General features: G+C 31.0%; 1 protein-coding gene across 8 annotated transcripts in view; it reads left to right on the top strand.

Annotated features, from left to right (window-relative positions):
* Window positions 1-14,851, top strand: part of 7B2 (Secretogranin_V domain-containing protein 7B2) — a 29,957-nt gene extending 15,106 nt beyond the window's left edge. For 7 of the 8 annotated variants that reach the window (XM_034970941.2, XM_034970940.2, XM_069500340.1 and 4 more), the window contains one exon: window positions 997-14,851. In XM_034970941.2, the coding sequence (XP_034826832.1) occupies window positions 997-1,071 (75 nt within the window). In that variant the 3' untranslated portion in view covers window positions 1,072-14,851. Of the gene's footprint in view, window positions 1-760 lie in introns of all 8 variants that reach the window. The other variant, XR_011237031.1, reaches the window with a different exon arrangement.
* The last annotated feature ends 1,792 nt before the right edge of the window (window positions 14,852-16,643 follow it).

Below are 16,643 nucleotides of genomic sequence, written 5' to 3'. Positions count from 1 at the left end.
AAAAACTAGGGCAATACATTTTGAACTGATGATTTGAACTATGATTCATAAAAAACACCATAAATGCACGGTTTTTTGCTTAGTGGGGTATTATTATATTATATGTTTAGATTTCCATGGTGTGATTTTCGTGGTCCTAAAAGATTTTCTAGTCTACATTTTCAAAATGTCTTCAGCTTTATTCTGGCTCTTTACTTTTTTCCCGCAGTTTAGTCCAAAATTTTGGTGAAATAGGATGGATCTCTTACCTATTAATCACATCAACTTTAATGTAGTCACAAACAAAAAGCTTTATTTAAACTTACTTCCATGAATTTTATTGCAAAATTATTTATATTACAAGGCAAAAAGTCATAAATGATTCACAGTCCAAATATTAATACAAAAAATTTGAAGCATAACATCTGTTGTGATTTTACCTAACAAAATTATTACATATTTTAGAAGCAGAAGTGCGTAACTGCAGTACCAGCTAGTATTACAAATAAACTTATTTCGTAGCATAATGGTCGAACTCAAAATACATCTATCATTTTTCTCCATTGCTTTGGTGCATACATACGCAAGTCAAAAAATATAATTATGGTTCTCCAAATTTTTAGAATGTGTTCAGATACGACATTATGCATGTATTTATCTTTGCAACGAAAAGAGATAGAAATGCTGGTGTCAGCTTGGCAGAAAGAGCCCGAAATGCTCATTACCTTTATGTAAAAAAGTGAGTTTGGTCGGAAGTACACATCCGACCTTATGATACTAGAGTCGAGTTATAATTTCTGATAATTTAAATTTAAATCTGATATTTTAATAAATTTCTAATAATTTCTGATTCTTACAATTCCTATTTGGATATTTGGACGTTTTTAAATGTAGCGGTAGTAATGCAATTAAGGTTTTTGTAAGATTGTCGTTTGCAAAATTAAGTACCTACATCATTATCAGTTATGGCGTAACACTTTCAGATCATGCTTTTTATTTTAATGATTGCAATTTTAGGTGGAAAACCCGTACCTACTGGGTGAACGCCTACCTATAGCAGCCAAAAAAGGATTCGACGTACATATTTATTAAATGTTACCTTATTAGTAGTCTTACAGCATACAAACTTTAAGGTTTTAGATTTTATTAAACTATCTTAAAGATGATAAGAATATATTTGTGTAAACTTTTTCTAATCTATTGCAACCTCATATACATGAGCTTTGATATTGAATGAAGGTGTAGGTGGAATCACTTGATGTGAATATTATTAATTAATTTCGACGCTAGCGTGTTTAATTATTATATTATGGGAACTGAATCTAAGTATTTTTTATCAATCAATTTTTTTATACAAATCACTGAGTTTTACAAGTATGGTACAGTTATCATTATTTTGACCCAATATACACACACATACTTTACACATATAGGTAGTTTTATTAAAATAATTCTTAAATTAATACCTCAATGGTATTAATTTAAGAATTATTTTAATAGTATAAAATAATATAAAATAATAGCTGTATTTTTAAAATATGTTAAAAATTACATTTGTAAGCTTATTAGTAATATAACTATATGTTCAGAATAGACTTTAAGTTGTATATATAATATTCAGACGTGTATAATAATATTATATAATACATGAGCGAATCACAAAAAAGACGATTTTAGGAAGTAGAAAATGTGGGCGTGACTAAAGCATTGTGAAGAACATCTTAATGAGTAAATAAAATCCCGATAACTTTTGAAAATAAAATAGAAATAATATTATTAGTACTAACTGTATAGTAAATTTTGATATAAAGAAAAATTCTGTATAGTAAAGATTGTAGGAAGTAGAAAAATGCGGGCGTGACTAAAGCATTGTGAAGAACATCTTAATGAGTAAATAAAATCCCGATAACTTTTGAAAATAAAATAGAAATAATATTATTAGTACTAACTGTATAGTAAATTTTGTAGGCTTTCTTGTTTTCGAATATACATTGCTGTTTTGATTCAATAGACATTAATGTTAATGAAAAAGTACATATTTTTAACTGTCTTTGAATACATATTTATTAGGATAAGAATGCAAGAAAAGGCGAAGGGCTCGAAATTGTATAATACGTAGGGTAATACTAATTCTAATATTTACAACCCCTACACAAATTTAGAATAATTCATTTTAATTAAGTAATTTTTAAAATAAATGCACTTAACCACAAAAAACCTCAACGTATATTTCCGTATCCGTTCCGTTCCGTAGAACAGCTGTGATAGCCTAGTGGTTATGACGTCCGCCTTCTAATCGGAGGTCGGGAGTTAGATCCCCGGCACGCACCTCTAACTTTTCGGAGTTATGTGCGTTTTAAGTAATTAAATGTCACTTGCTTGAACGGTGAAGGAAAACATCGTGAGGAAACCTGCATACCTGAGAGTTCTCCATAATGTTCTCAAAGGCGTGTGAAGTCTACCAATCCGCACATGGCCAGCGTGGTAGACTATGGCCAAACCATTTTCACTTTGAGAGGAGACCCGTGCTCTATAGTGAGCCGACGATGGGTTGATCATGGTGATGATGATGATATTTCCGTATCAGCTATGGAAACTTCCACGATTGAGACCATAGGATACATGAACACTAATGTAATAACTATTACTGTAATATGCGGACATAAATTAAAGAAATTAAACTTATCCAAAAATAAAGACTCTCAAAATCAACGGGTAAGTATTAATCATTTACGTAACGTTAAAATTATACTGATGGAATATTAAAAGATCGTATGTTATAAAGAGGATTTTGTGTGAAAGGGGTGGATAATGCGCATACGTTGATGGACAGAAGCGAGTAGAATAGCGTGGGATAAAGACAGGAAGAAGAAGAATGCGCATTAAAAATCATTATTCAATCTACAAAATCAATCTAAAAGCTCCATAGCCTAAATTATAGTGCTTAATATTAATTATTATCTTTAATCAGTATTTATAATCTGTTATGCGGACGTCTGTCTTTTTATCAATGGTTGACATAATTCTATACTGTATGCATGGATGTATGAAATAATATAAATTATGTAGGTACTTCCTAATTCCATGACTGTATGCTAATTTAGAATTTGTTCGTTTTAAAGTTTTGCAAGCTGTCACCATCTTCAGTTGCTTCGGCTATCTTCTTAAATTATTTCGGCGACATGTTTTTATGCTATAGTTATTATAATATTGTAATATTCTATATACTGTAAAAGAAAAAATGCATAATATTATATAGGTAATATTGCATTTTTTCTTTTACATTGTTTAAATAACAAATAATATTATTGCAACTAACTAAACCCCTAACTAAAACCCAGATTTTATGTTTCATTTTTTGTACATTGATTTCAAATAAATACAATAGTCATATAATAAATGCAAATATTAGGCGAATAAGATAGCTATGATAATATTATTATAGTTAGGTATATTGTTAATCAGGGACTTTGTAAATATAGTTCCCCCTAATAAAGAAGTTTTGACTCCTCTTCAAAAAATAGTAGTGTAAATAAAATGAAATAGCAGAAAAACTAAATTTACCTCAAATAACTTCTGTAAAATGTTTCTAATTGCCCGTTTAAAGGAAAATTAAGTTAAACAAAATTAATAACAAATTTATGATTACGAATATGATTTTTGCAGTTCAATAAATAATATTTCAATAAATATTTACTTCCAAATCAATTGCTCTATAGTTTATATTATATTTTTTAAACAAAAACAAATGGAACATAAAGGTAGATAAGAATTTTAAAGCGGATCTGTGAGCTATAGAGAAATTATATTACTTAGTACTTTCCCTATAAATACTAATACTATTGCATTAGGGCGCCTAGCATTGGATAAGTGTATGGTTGAGTAGTCTATGATCCAGATTATTATGGTTGAGTGCTAAAATCCAGATTATTAAGAAATGCCTATGCCAATGATTATACTCAACAGTGGATGTCTATATGTTGATGTGTAATATTAATCAACTGTTTAAAATATAACATCGAAATAAAGAATAGCCCTAGAGATGGATAAATGGATTTTGAACCAAAAATATAAAACGGGTAGTTTTCTCATAACTGCCTTCAATTAAATAAAATTATTATTTGAATTATTACCTAATTTAATAATAATAGCAGGTGGACAAATTAATATTGTAATGGCTGTTTTGGTGCATTTTCGTAAACATAAAAATATATCAAAAAGTAAATTCGATAATATATTTTTATGTTTACTTTGTAAAAATAAATGTACTTATTCATTGATTGACATTCCCAAAAGTCTTCCTTAGTCGTTACAATAATATTATAAAATACTAAACAGTTATTTAAATTATAATTAAATACAATTTGTAAATATTCAAAAGACGCTGACACATAGGTACATCAACACGGTAAATACGTTAGGTACAGGATTATAAAAAATTTGCTTTGCTGAAAAAGCTTATATCAGCTAGCTCCATTTCAAACATCTTCAGTTGTAGTATAAAAATGCCTTCTATCACAACTACTTCTGAGTTTGTTACGCCATTTTAAATTAGCTGTTATCGTCGTTAAATTTAACATACCTATTATTTATTAGGTACAACTATTTTTTTGTTTTATCATAGTGAAATAATTAATGTTAGTGATATTTATGACTTATTGATCATTTGCATTTATATAACATTAATACATACATATAACATAACATTAATACATAATAATAACATGAAGCCCCGTCAAGGCATTGCAAAATATAGCATTCTAGTCCTTTTTATACTATCGAAATTATTTTTATATTCAGTTATAGTATACCTACATAATATTAATATAATGAATATTATATACTAGACTCATTGGGGTGTAAAATTCTAGTGACTTTAAAGTATATCTATTTGAAAATAAGACATATATTTTAGGGTTAATAAGCTGTAAAAATATTGAAGTCAATGAAGAACGCATCTAGTCACACACAGTAGTCTGTACATAGTAAATATAATTAAATAGCAAATATATTTTGAATATATTTTTATATCGATTAAAGTGTCATATTATTATGACGTGAAAAGAAAATCACTATATAATTGAGTAATTTGTAATCTAAGGTAAGTGAAATTTTGAAATTAGGTATAACCTATATGTACTGTAATAATTACCCATACCTAATTGCCACTAAGCAATAATGAAACAGTTTATTATTTTTTCCCATTGCATTATATTATCTAGATTAGTTTGGACCTTTATTGTATTAGGGACATTAGGGATGTTTAGATTTTGTAGGATTGTCCTTAGTTTGTGGACAAGCCCGTTTTAGTAGTTCTAGCCAAGCTGAAAATGTCTTTAATAAACTTATATTTTTAGTCGGTATCGAGGTGAGTCGTGCATACATGCCTCTTGATAGAACCATTTCTTTATTATTTCTTTTTATTAATTTTTTTGTTATTTTATATTATTGTTATAATCTTTTACTTAAAACGTAATTACATAATTATACTGTACAACCACAGGAAATGTACAGAGTATTTTTGTATTTATCGAAAACCTTTTGGTTCTGTTAAATTATCAGAGTCACCTAGTTCCTAGTTTGAACTTATTAATAAATAAGAATATACACAGACTTACCTGTACAGGTACAGTTAAACTGTGCAAGAGTAAGATCGTGTATGTTTTATACCTGGACAGGTTTTCAAGACACACAATTAATATCTCACGCAAATGATAGAATTCAATATGATCCCTTTTTTTTTTTTAACCGACTTCCATAATCAAACACTAAAAAGTAAAAAATAACATAATTTACTACCGAATGTATTATGTGTACAAGAGTTATTGTAGTTCTATAATGTATTTTGGAGCCTCTTCTATCATGTTTCTACTGTGTTTAATGGTTTTACGTTGATTGCATGTTTATTTATTTTAAAACATAGAAGATATACAATACGATCCATCACATAAGTCACAACCTGTCGCTCAGAACTATATCAGGCCAGGTCATTATGGGGCCACCTGGTATAGCCTAAGTACTTAGGTACCTTTTACCTAACATTGGAGTTTCGTAAAGAAACTGTAGCATGTAAATAATAAGTAGGCATTATACTTACCTAGTAAAATGAATTAACTATTTGTAAATATAAAAGTATAAAAAATAAAAAAAATAAAAATAAATCTTTTTATTCGAATAAACTTTTACAAGTACTTTCGAATAGTCGGATGCATCTACCACTGGTTCGGAATGCCTAATATACAGACACATTACGAAGGGCCTGTAGTAATTTTTAATCTATTCTAATATTTACTAGTATAATGTAGGTACAACATAGTTGCAAATATTGCTATGTTGTAAATTGTAATCAGTCTCTAGTAATAAATAATTATAAAGCTTGCCAGTCGAACCTGTATCTGTGTAGAGATCCAGATATTAAGTATCTAAACATATAAAAGGAAAAGGTGAGTGACTGATCTATCAAGGCACAGCTGAAACTACTGGACGGATTGGGCTGGAATTTGGCATGCAGATAGTTATTATGATGTAGGTAACCGCTGGTCAGGAAATTTTCAAAATTCAACCCTAAGGAAGTAAAATAGAGGGTTGAAATTTATGCAGTCCACGCGGACGAAGTCGCAAGCATAAGCTAGTTATAATATATAGGACGTAACACACGAGTAATGCAATGTTGTAAATTAGTATAGTATGATATAATCTATATTATACTAGTTTATGCTCGCTACTTTGTCCGCATGGACTACTATATTTAAAACCCCCATTTAACCCACTTAGGGGTGGAATTTTGAAAAATCCTTGCTTAGTCGATACCTACGCTTACCTCTTCAAAAAGAACATACCCTCCAAGTTGCAAGTCTCTAGGACCTGCGGTTTAGGCTGTGCGTGGATATAAGTCAGTCAGTCAAGACTTTAAATTTTATATATAATATAGATTGTTATTAAATTAATTTGAAAAATATTTTCTTTGATAGGTATGTTATAATAATCGGCATGAAATAACTGTACATAATATTTAAGAAAATCTACCTAGTAGTCAATAGGTATATACTATCAAAAAGAAACACTACACTCGATTATTAATACAGTACGTCTTAAATATAAATATTTATTTATTTATTATAGTATTCTGAAGTACTAATTTATTCACTGATCGTTGACAATCACACTATAAAAGGTTGACAGCTAGGCTGATCCGTTGCGCAAAAAATGAGCCAGCCCTTCTGTCACCAGATGAGGCTATTTATCGCGTACTAATCTTGGAAAAAATACGAGACACCGCGGTGTCCTAAACTACTTCTGGTAAAAATTAGGTATTTTATTAAAAACATAATAACTATTCAAATGAAATCATATATTTTTGAGTGAGCTCCATATTAGTATATTATCTATGGTGAGCTCGTTCTCATAACAATAACTTTGATATAAATATCAATGAAAATCTAAAACAAATCACAAAATTACAAATTTCAATCAAGACAGAACTGGTACTTATTTTTTTTTAATATGAATAAAAAATGTAATATAGTTACTTAAAATTAGGATAAAACTGTAATTACTTATATGTAAAATATGAATATCACAATGCGAATCTTTCAGCTGAAACTGTAAAGTATAAAGTAGCTTTTATGTCAAAGAAGAAAATTAAAAAAATAACTAAGTAGGTAATTGTAGATAAAGTTTAAGGTATTGTACATATAATCCAAAAAGCCTCAACAAAAGCTAGAAAACCAAAGATTTTTTTTATTTGCGAGGGCTGAACGACCAAAAGTATATCTCTTATAAGTATTTTATTTACTAAACTGTTATCATGCTATTAAATTCGGGCATTCGATAAAACCAGAAGAAAGTAAACACGCACAAACACCCAACCTAAAAACGGATCCCTCTTGATAATAAATAAATTTATATGTGTTTGATTTTGAACTATAAGATAAACTGCAGTCAAGGCTAGATATTTCAAGAATGGAAAACCTTATTAATTAAAATCGTTCTTTACCCTCCAGGCTTCAAGTCATCTAAGTCACGTAAAATAAAAATTGGCAGTCAGTTGAGACTGCCGACAGAAGTGAACAATTAAAGCGATGAAATAACAGTGTGTTTTTTCGATTTTCAAATTAATTGTACTTAGTACTTATAAATAATTTTTTTAAGAATATTAGCCAAGTTTATCATGCTGACTGATATTCCCCTTTCCCCTCCAATTAAGCGTAAAGCTTGATATATTCTGTGCTTGTGCTAGGAGTAGGTAAGAACAATAGTGCTACGGGTGGGGTTTGATCCGGCGACTTTTCGGTTTTCAGTCCATTCCTTTAACCGTTGAGCTATCGAGGCTAAAATTTCATAATTTGTAAATCAAAACCATTAAGGTCACATTAGTTTTTACATCTATCGGCACTCTGAGCACTCTGAGTTTTTCTCATCCCAAAATCGCCTAACGCTTGAGGAGATTTCACTTCGAAAATGTGTAATTTTTACAGTTCCCAACACAATTTTTAAAATGTAAATGTGGTTGATTTTTAAGAAGGTATATAACTGGTTTTTTATATTATGTTATGAAAATTTGTAAAATTAAAAAAGAAAACATATCTATGATTGTTTATCCTGCATAAAACATATAAACCTACATTCATTTACGTAACCTAATTTGTTAAGTACCTTTTATAAATATTTTGTGTAGGTTTCGCATGATAACGAAAAGCTAAAAGTGGCGAAAATGGCCAATGGTAAATAAACATCTAAGGCCATCGATTTGAGTTTAAAATTTAAAATTTAAATAAGGGCTGTATTTTTGTTAGGTATGTCTTTCATCCCTCGTTATTTAAGTAGATACTTATATAATTTTAAATAGGTACCTACTTATAAATGTAGATATATACATAAGTTACTTATATTTATTACCCTATTTCACATACCTTTCTTACTACATACGTTTCTAAATGTAAGTATTTTTATATAAAATCATAAAAATTAAAAAAAACCATATTCTATATTTTTGTACATGCTTAATGATGAAGCCTGTAATAATATTGTTACCGTTTACATATTCTTTTATACTACAAATCTACTTTATTTTTTCCGCTTGATAAATTCTTACTAAGTATTATTTATTAAATTAGTAGAGTGTAAATAAGCTAGTCCCAATGTTAACCATAAAATTATATTACCACTCTGAAAATAATTTATAATAATATTATGTAATTTAACATTATTTTCCTTTTAATAATGTATCGCTAATAATATATATTAATAACGTCAAATAACTTTTGACAAAGCTTAGAAATTCACGGGCGTGGATGTAAGGTGTATCTATCTTTCGCCTTACTTTTGATACAATAGACTTTGCACAAGCAAAACAAATACGTTAGTAGAGGGAAAGAATAGCAAAAATGGGAAATTGGAGGGAATTTTGATGATTGAATTCGGAAAATTTGATTTGGGAATTATTTTGCACAGCACGTTTGTGACGAACTATTTCGGCGAACCCACAGCTCTAGTGTAGTGTGCGGCCTACGAAAGACGCTTTGTCATAAGGCGGTATCCTACAGAATAACACCATACAGCAAGGTTTAATTTAAGCAATGGCAGTAAATTATTTCCGCAGGGCAGCTTGTGGCGAAGCTGTTGGTGAGTGGCGACACCACGGACCCGAGTGCTCCATGGGGCTTTCGAAAGAGAGCCCCTGCCTCCGTGCTTGATGTAGCCGGCAGGCACGGAACGGAGTTCGCAAGAGCAGAACATCAGCTCCAAGGGTGTGAAATGGGTGCTTGATAACGACACGATTTGTCGCTGTTAAATGTAAATCATGTTGACCGTGTACACGATTTTGTATGTTGTATGGGGTGCTGTTGACCTGTTGGGGCTTGCAGGAGACAGCATGAGACAGACTTGCAGACCGTTGCACCGAGGTGTCGACACTCGGTGCGTGGTGTTTACGCCAGCCGGATATTTGAGAGTGTTGTACGCTTATCGTGCTTCTACGGTCAATCTGAATAGGCAATAACGCCAACAAATCGTGTCATTAGTTGAAAGATTTAAAAGCAATAAAGTGATAGTACACCCCTTAACACCTTTTAGCAGTTCATGTTACGGTACCGATTCGTGGGCTCAAAGGTACCGTACTGTGAGCGGCGAGTCACCATCTGCCATTTTTAATACTAAATAGCAGACTTCATTGTGGCAGATGCCGACGTCTCCTCGACCGTAGAGAAGATCCATATACTACACCATAATAATAAAATCAATACTTACCCACAAATTCATTTAAGGTCAAAAAATTCCATGTTTTATTTTTATACCGACAAGTATCAATTGATTATTTATTTATAATCTTTTTTTTTTTAATGACATAAGTAGGCATGATTATTGTAATGCGCAGACGTACGCATTGAGGGTCAAAGCTCTGTGGTTTTTACAATGCGTGCTACCTATTATGTATAGTTTTCTCTTGTATAATAATAATAAATTAAAAAAAAAAAATTAAGGTATATTTTAGTTATCTTAAGAATTTCGAAAAATATTTTTTGCGGCATATTTTCCGAAATTGATAAATAATTAATTTGTAACTTAAGTCAATAGTAGGTTTGCTAAAATAATTATGATTGGGTTTAATTTTTTGGTCAGAATCTGTTTCGTCTGATTTGTTTGAATATTGGTTATTAAAAAAAATTGTTATAATAATTTAGCACTGTCATCACTAAAGACATTTATCGACAAAATCTAAACCACACGTCTAACTAAACTAAGAGGGGGCGCAAGAAAACAAATAACTATTAGGTAAGTATAATTATTGTATTTAGTGATTAAAAAATAAGCACACAATTTTTGCAATATTACACTGTAGGTATTTAGTAGTATAGATTGGTAGTTTGGTATATTTTAATAGATAAAAGTAAAGTTGTGCATCATAATAATATAACAGCTCGGTCTTGTCATAGAACTACATTTTCTGAACCCAATAGATCTATACAATAATCAATCAAATAATCAATTCAATTGAAAAGGATCAATCCTGTTACCTAGATGGTGCCTATTCACTATTGCCTTAAAACGTATTGTAATAAGTAGAGGGTAATCAGTTGTTTTTCTTTCATTTTAAACTTTTTTTCTTGATAACAATAATAATATTATTTTAACGACATTTATCTACTAGATAAGTACATTTTTCAATCGAACGATTAAAATATATAATATATATTTATAAATAATATATAATATAAACTCTTACAAGTGCTTTTGAATCGTCATAATAATTTACTACTGGTTCGGGATGAAAAATTTTGTTTCGAAAATCGAAATTGAATTTGAAAATTTTCTTTTAAATAAAATATTTTTGGTTTATTAACTTACGTAACCTAATTTAATAGAATACTTGTGAAAAATTAATTCTCCTCGAGATACTGAGTGGATTAATTTTCTCGCAAGTGTAAGAGATATTTATATTTGATGCTGATGTTAGAAACGTGATTGTAGTTCTGTGATAGAGCCATATCATAATGTAAGTTTTAAGCTAATATTTACCACAATACTATAGGTAAAATACAATCAGTAATCCAATCAATCATCGATCAAATTAATGGACGCTACGCTAGAAATTTTTCTTGATAGAGGCGGGTGGAATAGGTCTGCAGTGTTGAATGCAAGAAAAAAGTGTTAAGCCTAATTTACACGCATTACTTATTTTAAAATAGTTAATCTTGCGCGGCTGTGCTATATTCTTCTATCTTGCAGTAACAATTACTGGTTTTAAGGAACCGAAATTATTTAAATTAAATTTTAGTTCTAGTCATAATAATATTATAATTAAGTTGTAGACGTAAAATTGCGAAGTGCTGACTCTTACTTGCCGCGACGTAAGAGTTACGCGATTGTACTCTCTTTAATTTTATAGTTTAATCATTTTTTTAGTTTTAGTTTCTTTGTTTTTTGGCATGTTATGTATTATTTTTTGTGTGCAATAAAGTATTTCTATCTATCTATCTAATTATAAGTAATCTAAGCAAATGTACATTGAAGCAAATATGTGGAAGCGTACCGAAACAGTTAGTACTTAGTCGTTATACCAGCGATGGTGTTGCTACATGAGCATGGTTTGTAGTATAAACTTTAGATTTGTAGTACGTAGACATTGTATAAACCTGTAGACATTGTATAAACGTGACATTGTATAAATTGTAACAAACCTGCTTTTATTCGATGTACGTAGATACCAGATTTTTATTATGGTTTGTACACACTATGTAACTGCAGCGAACGCCGGCGAACACAGTAGGCGTAACACCGAAGCTCGAAGTTTGGTGTCCAACACCAACTACCATTCTTGCAACATCATAATATTATTAGATTCTTGGCTAACCGATACTATTATTATTAACTATGCTTATCTTATATTATTTAAAACTAAAGAATCGACTATACTCAAGTTGCAAATTTTGAACTAATCGTAAGTAAAGTAAATTGAAGAGTCGTAAGTTTTATCGGGAGTTCTTGGTCACAAAAATTCAAAACTTCTACATAAATATTATACCAAACACCTAACTAATAAATTATAAACCATAATAATAAGTTATTGACAAAACTTTCGAAAATTATTGGAAGCTAATGTTTCTGGATCAAATATTTTAAAAATTCTGACCTAATTTTACTTTTTATCTTTTACGCGTAACGTTATAATATTATGAAGAGCAAATTGATGGTTACGTTCCGTCTTAAAAATAATATGATGATATAATTTTGTAAAATATTTATTGATTTATTAATTAACTAAGAACTTTTGATTGATATCTGCGGCCAAAAAGTACTTACTAAAGGAGTGATATCTAAATAGGAATTTCAGAGAGTAAGAAGGAAAATATCTGTATAATGTTATGTATGGCAAAAAAGGAAAGGCAAAGTTATAAAAATTTACTACTTACGTACATGCATGAAAAGCAAAATTACTTGTAAACGCAGCTATGCTATACTTTATTTAATTCAGTCTCAGTTGGTTTTAGGAAACTATATACAAAACGATATTTTTTATATTACGTAAAATTCTAGTCATAATAGAATTATAATTTATACCTAAGTTGTTGACATAAAATTAAAAAAAAATGCTGGCTTGTACTTGCAGTAAGAGCAACTTTGTGGTGTCACTTAGTTTTAACTTATAGTTCTAAGAAAATGTACATTGAAGAAAATATAAAGGAGCTACCGCGAAATAGTATGTTAGGTAGTCACACGTTAAGGTCTTTATATAGGTACCTACGTGGTGTAGCTGCAATATTGATCATGCTTTGTAATATAGACTTTAGATTAGCGATATGTGATATCATACTACTTAATAACAAGCCTTTTCGTTATGTTCAAAGATTTCTTACCATAGACGTAGAAGGTACTAGACTTTCATTGTTCTTATACACTGTGGTGGATTAGCGAACACTGACGAACACAGTACCTTCGTACGCTAATTGTGAAGTCTGAAAATATTATAATATCTTTGTTTTGCTATTAATTAAATATTATACATATATTACACACCGGCTTTACTCACGTGTTTAGTATACGCTAGCCCGACTAGTTTCGAACCCATCCGGGGTCCTTTTTCACAGGGACTCAGTTCGCGCACGCCGCATTCTCAACCGCGATGCGTGCGCGAACTGAGTACCTGTGAAAAAGACCTCGTACATGCGTTCGAAACTAGTCGGGCTATCGTCGACTAATCACATGAGTAAACGGTGTGTGATATATGTATACTGGAATTAATCACTCACGATAGTTTAAACGCTAATTAAATATTCTTCTTTATAACTATTTTCTTAAATAATGTATTGAATAGGAATTTGGAAGCGTGAGAAGGAAAATATCTTTATATTATTATTATAGTTTTAAGGAAAATGTGAAGTCATTATACTAGTTTACTAAATTGATGAAAAGCAGAATCTTGTAAAGGCATCTCTGTGCTATCTATAGGTACCTACTCTTCTTTCATGCAGTAGATGTCAGTTGGTTTTAGGGAACCGATATTCTCTTAATAATTCTAGTTATAATTATTAAGTTGTAGATATAAAAAAAGATATTTCATCTCCTAGCTTGTAGGTATTTACCGCACCATAAGAACTGCAAAAATTGCTAGTAAATTGTCATTTAGTTTTAAGAGGGGTATCTCCGTTACTGGTTTCCAGATGTAGTAAGTTTTAACCGAGGTTCGTGGTCATGATCTTGTTACGGTTATAGGTAAGTATACCCTTTAACTTGAGGGCATAAAAGAACTACGAACACCGATTAGATTCGCAACTACCCGGGATAACGATTAAGGACGCGCGCACACTCAAATAACATTAGCATTTTTATGTTCCCAGATCTTTTATTTATTTAATCAGAGCATTCTCTAATAATATGCATGTAGAGTTACCTTAATGTATCTAAATTTTATAAGTAATGGAAACTTACAAGCAATTTATCGAGTTGATCTAAATTTTTGATTTTGATTATCAATTTCTCAATTTATAAAGCGCATCTAAGTTACGAATAAAATAAAAGAGAATTAAGTATATCAAATTTGGCCCACCTCGAATCATAAAAGATCCCAACCAACCAAGAATCGAAGCTGAGGCATTATAAAAAGAATCCACGCGCTTTAACCGAGCACAGTTTCGAGCTAGAAGTCAGTCCACGAAGGGAAATGGCCTAGCTTTCAGTTAAAATTTGGAGATTATATCTAAGAAAAATTGCATATTGCTAGAGATTGCTTGAAATTATCACATAAAGTGATTGAACTTAAGTATGTAGTTACTATAATATGGATTTTCATGGTCGTAGGGACGATAATATTGTGAGGTTGCAATAGACTTACTGAATCAAATTTCTATTCAAATAAAGCCTATATTCGGTGTAATTGTAGTTTTATTTTGTGTAATAATTAACCCTTTTATTAATGGACGATTAAGTATTAAAAATGCAGTTTAAGTGTGACTTAAAAATAAATGAGCTATACTTTTTATATTTGGCTATTTTTCTATTTATCTATATTTAATTTTCTTAATTTTAATAGTAAGCTGCGATAGTCTAGTGGTTACAACGTCCGTCACCTATTCGGTAGATTGGGGGTTTGATCCCGGGCACGCACCTCTAACTTTTCAGAGTTAAGTAAGTATGTGCATTTTAAGAAATTAAATACTTATCACTCGCTTTAACGGTGAAGGAAAACATGCCTGAGATTTCTCCATAATGTTCTCAAAGCTGTGTGAAGTCTTCCAATCCATACTTGGCCAGCGTGGTGCCTGGACTATAGCGAAACCCTTTTAATCCTCTGCCTACCACCGCCCATGAATATTTGCAGCACCAGAGGAACTACCGTTGCGTTGCCGGACTTTCAGGAATTTGTTGGTCCGCCAGTTGAATTAAATTTATTAAATTAAATTAAATTAATTTAATTAAAGTTGAATAACCCCATGTTAACTTTAACAATGTTTGATAACATTGTTGTGCAGTTGAAGAATAGATATAAGCAATTGGATGTACTAACAATAATAAACAATTTGTCAACAGTTTGTCTAAAGTCACGTATACACACCAGTGAGCCCCTGTTGAACTTGTATATTTAACCAATGCCTACAATCAGCAAACGCAACTGTGAAGGTGACCTTACTTGTTCCTCTTTTCATATCGATATTAACGATCGAAATTCGAAAATCATAGTGAATGTAAACTTTACTCATATTAGTAACATACGTAAAATGTAAGACGTGAATCGTATTAATTGACGTTTAAATCTGAAACACACGCAACACGTGGTGAAAATTACATGGCTTTTTCTTCTTTGCACCGAGGGTTCCGTAGTTGGGTATTTTTTTAGACATTTTGAACGATAAATCAAAAACGGTTATGCATAAAAATAAATAAAAATCTGTCTTAGAATGTACCTATAGGTCTTCTAATAAATCCCTTTCATATGATACTCCACTTCGTATCAGTCTTGGTATAGTTACTTTGAAAATCGAAAATACTAATTATTTGTTTTATTTATTTTTTGTGACGTATCCACAAATTCACTGTTTTCGGATTTTGCTTTACTTGTGCTATAAGACCTAGGTACTGCCAAATTTCATGATTCTAGGTCAACAGCCCTATGGGTTTTCTAGACAGACGCGATAGACTGACAGTCAGATGACAGATACAACAAAGTGATCCTATAAGGGTTCCTTTTTCCTTTAGAGTTACGGAACCCTAAAAAATACTAGCGAACAAGGCTAAAATACGCCACGCCGCGTACAGATTAATATTACTTATCCTGTCGAGTAAAAGTGGGAGTATTGCTTTACGTATACAGAACGCTTGATAATTTACGTACCTGTATGTTTAAAGTTACTCCCACGCTGAAACAAACGCTAGTGAGTAGGCGGCCTTCTACTCTGAGAGACGCTCTACAAAATATACCTATTTTAGCGTTTAAACGATCGTGAGTGATTTCCATTATATATAATATCTGTCCCGGCTCTACTCACGTGTTTAGTCGACATTAGCCCCACTAGTTTCCGCGACGCGTGCGCGAACTGACTCCCTTGAAAAAGGACCCCGGATGGGTTCGAAACTAGTCGGGCTTACGTCCACTAAACACGTGAGTAAAGCCGGGATAGATATTATATATAAAAAATACCTACTTATCAATACCCATATACCCATACTAG

The sequence above is a fragment of the Maniola hyperantus genome, chromosome 8, assembly GCF_902806685.2.
Source record: "Maniola hyperantus chromosome 8, iAphHyp1.2, whole genome shotgun sequence".
NCBI classification, from domain to species: domain Eukaryota; kingdom Metazoa; phylum Arthropoda; class Insecta; order Lepidoptera; family Nymphalidae; genus Maniola; species Maniola hyperantus.
The sequence above is the reverse complement of the archived record's forward strand: the minus strand, read 5'-3'. Positions and strand labels throughout refer to the sequence as shown.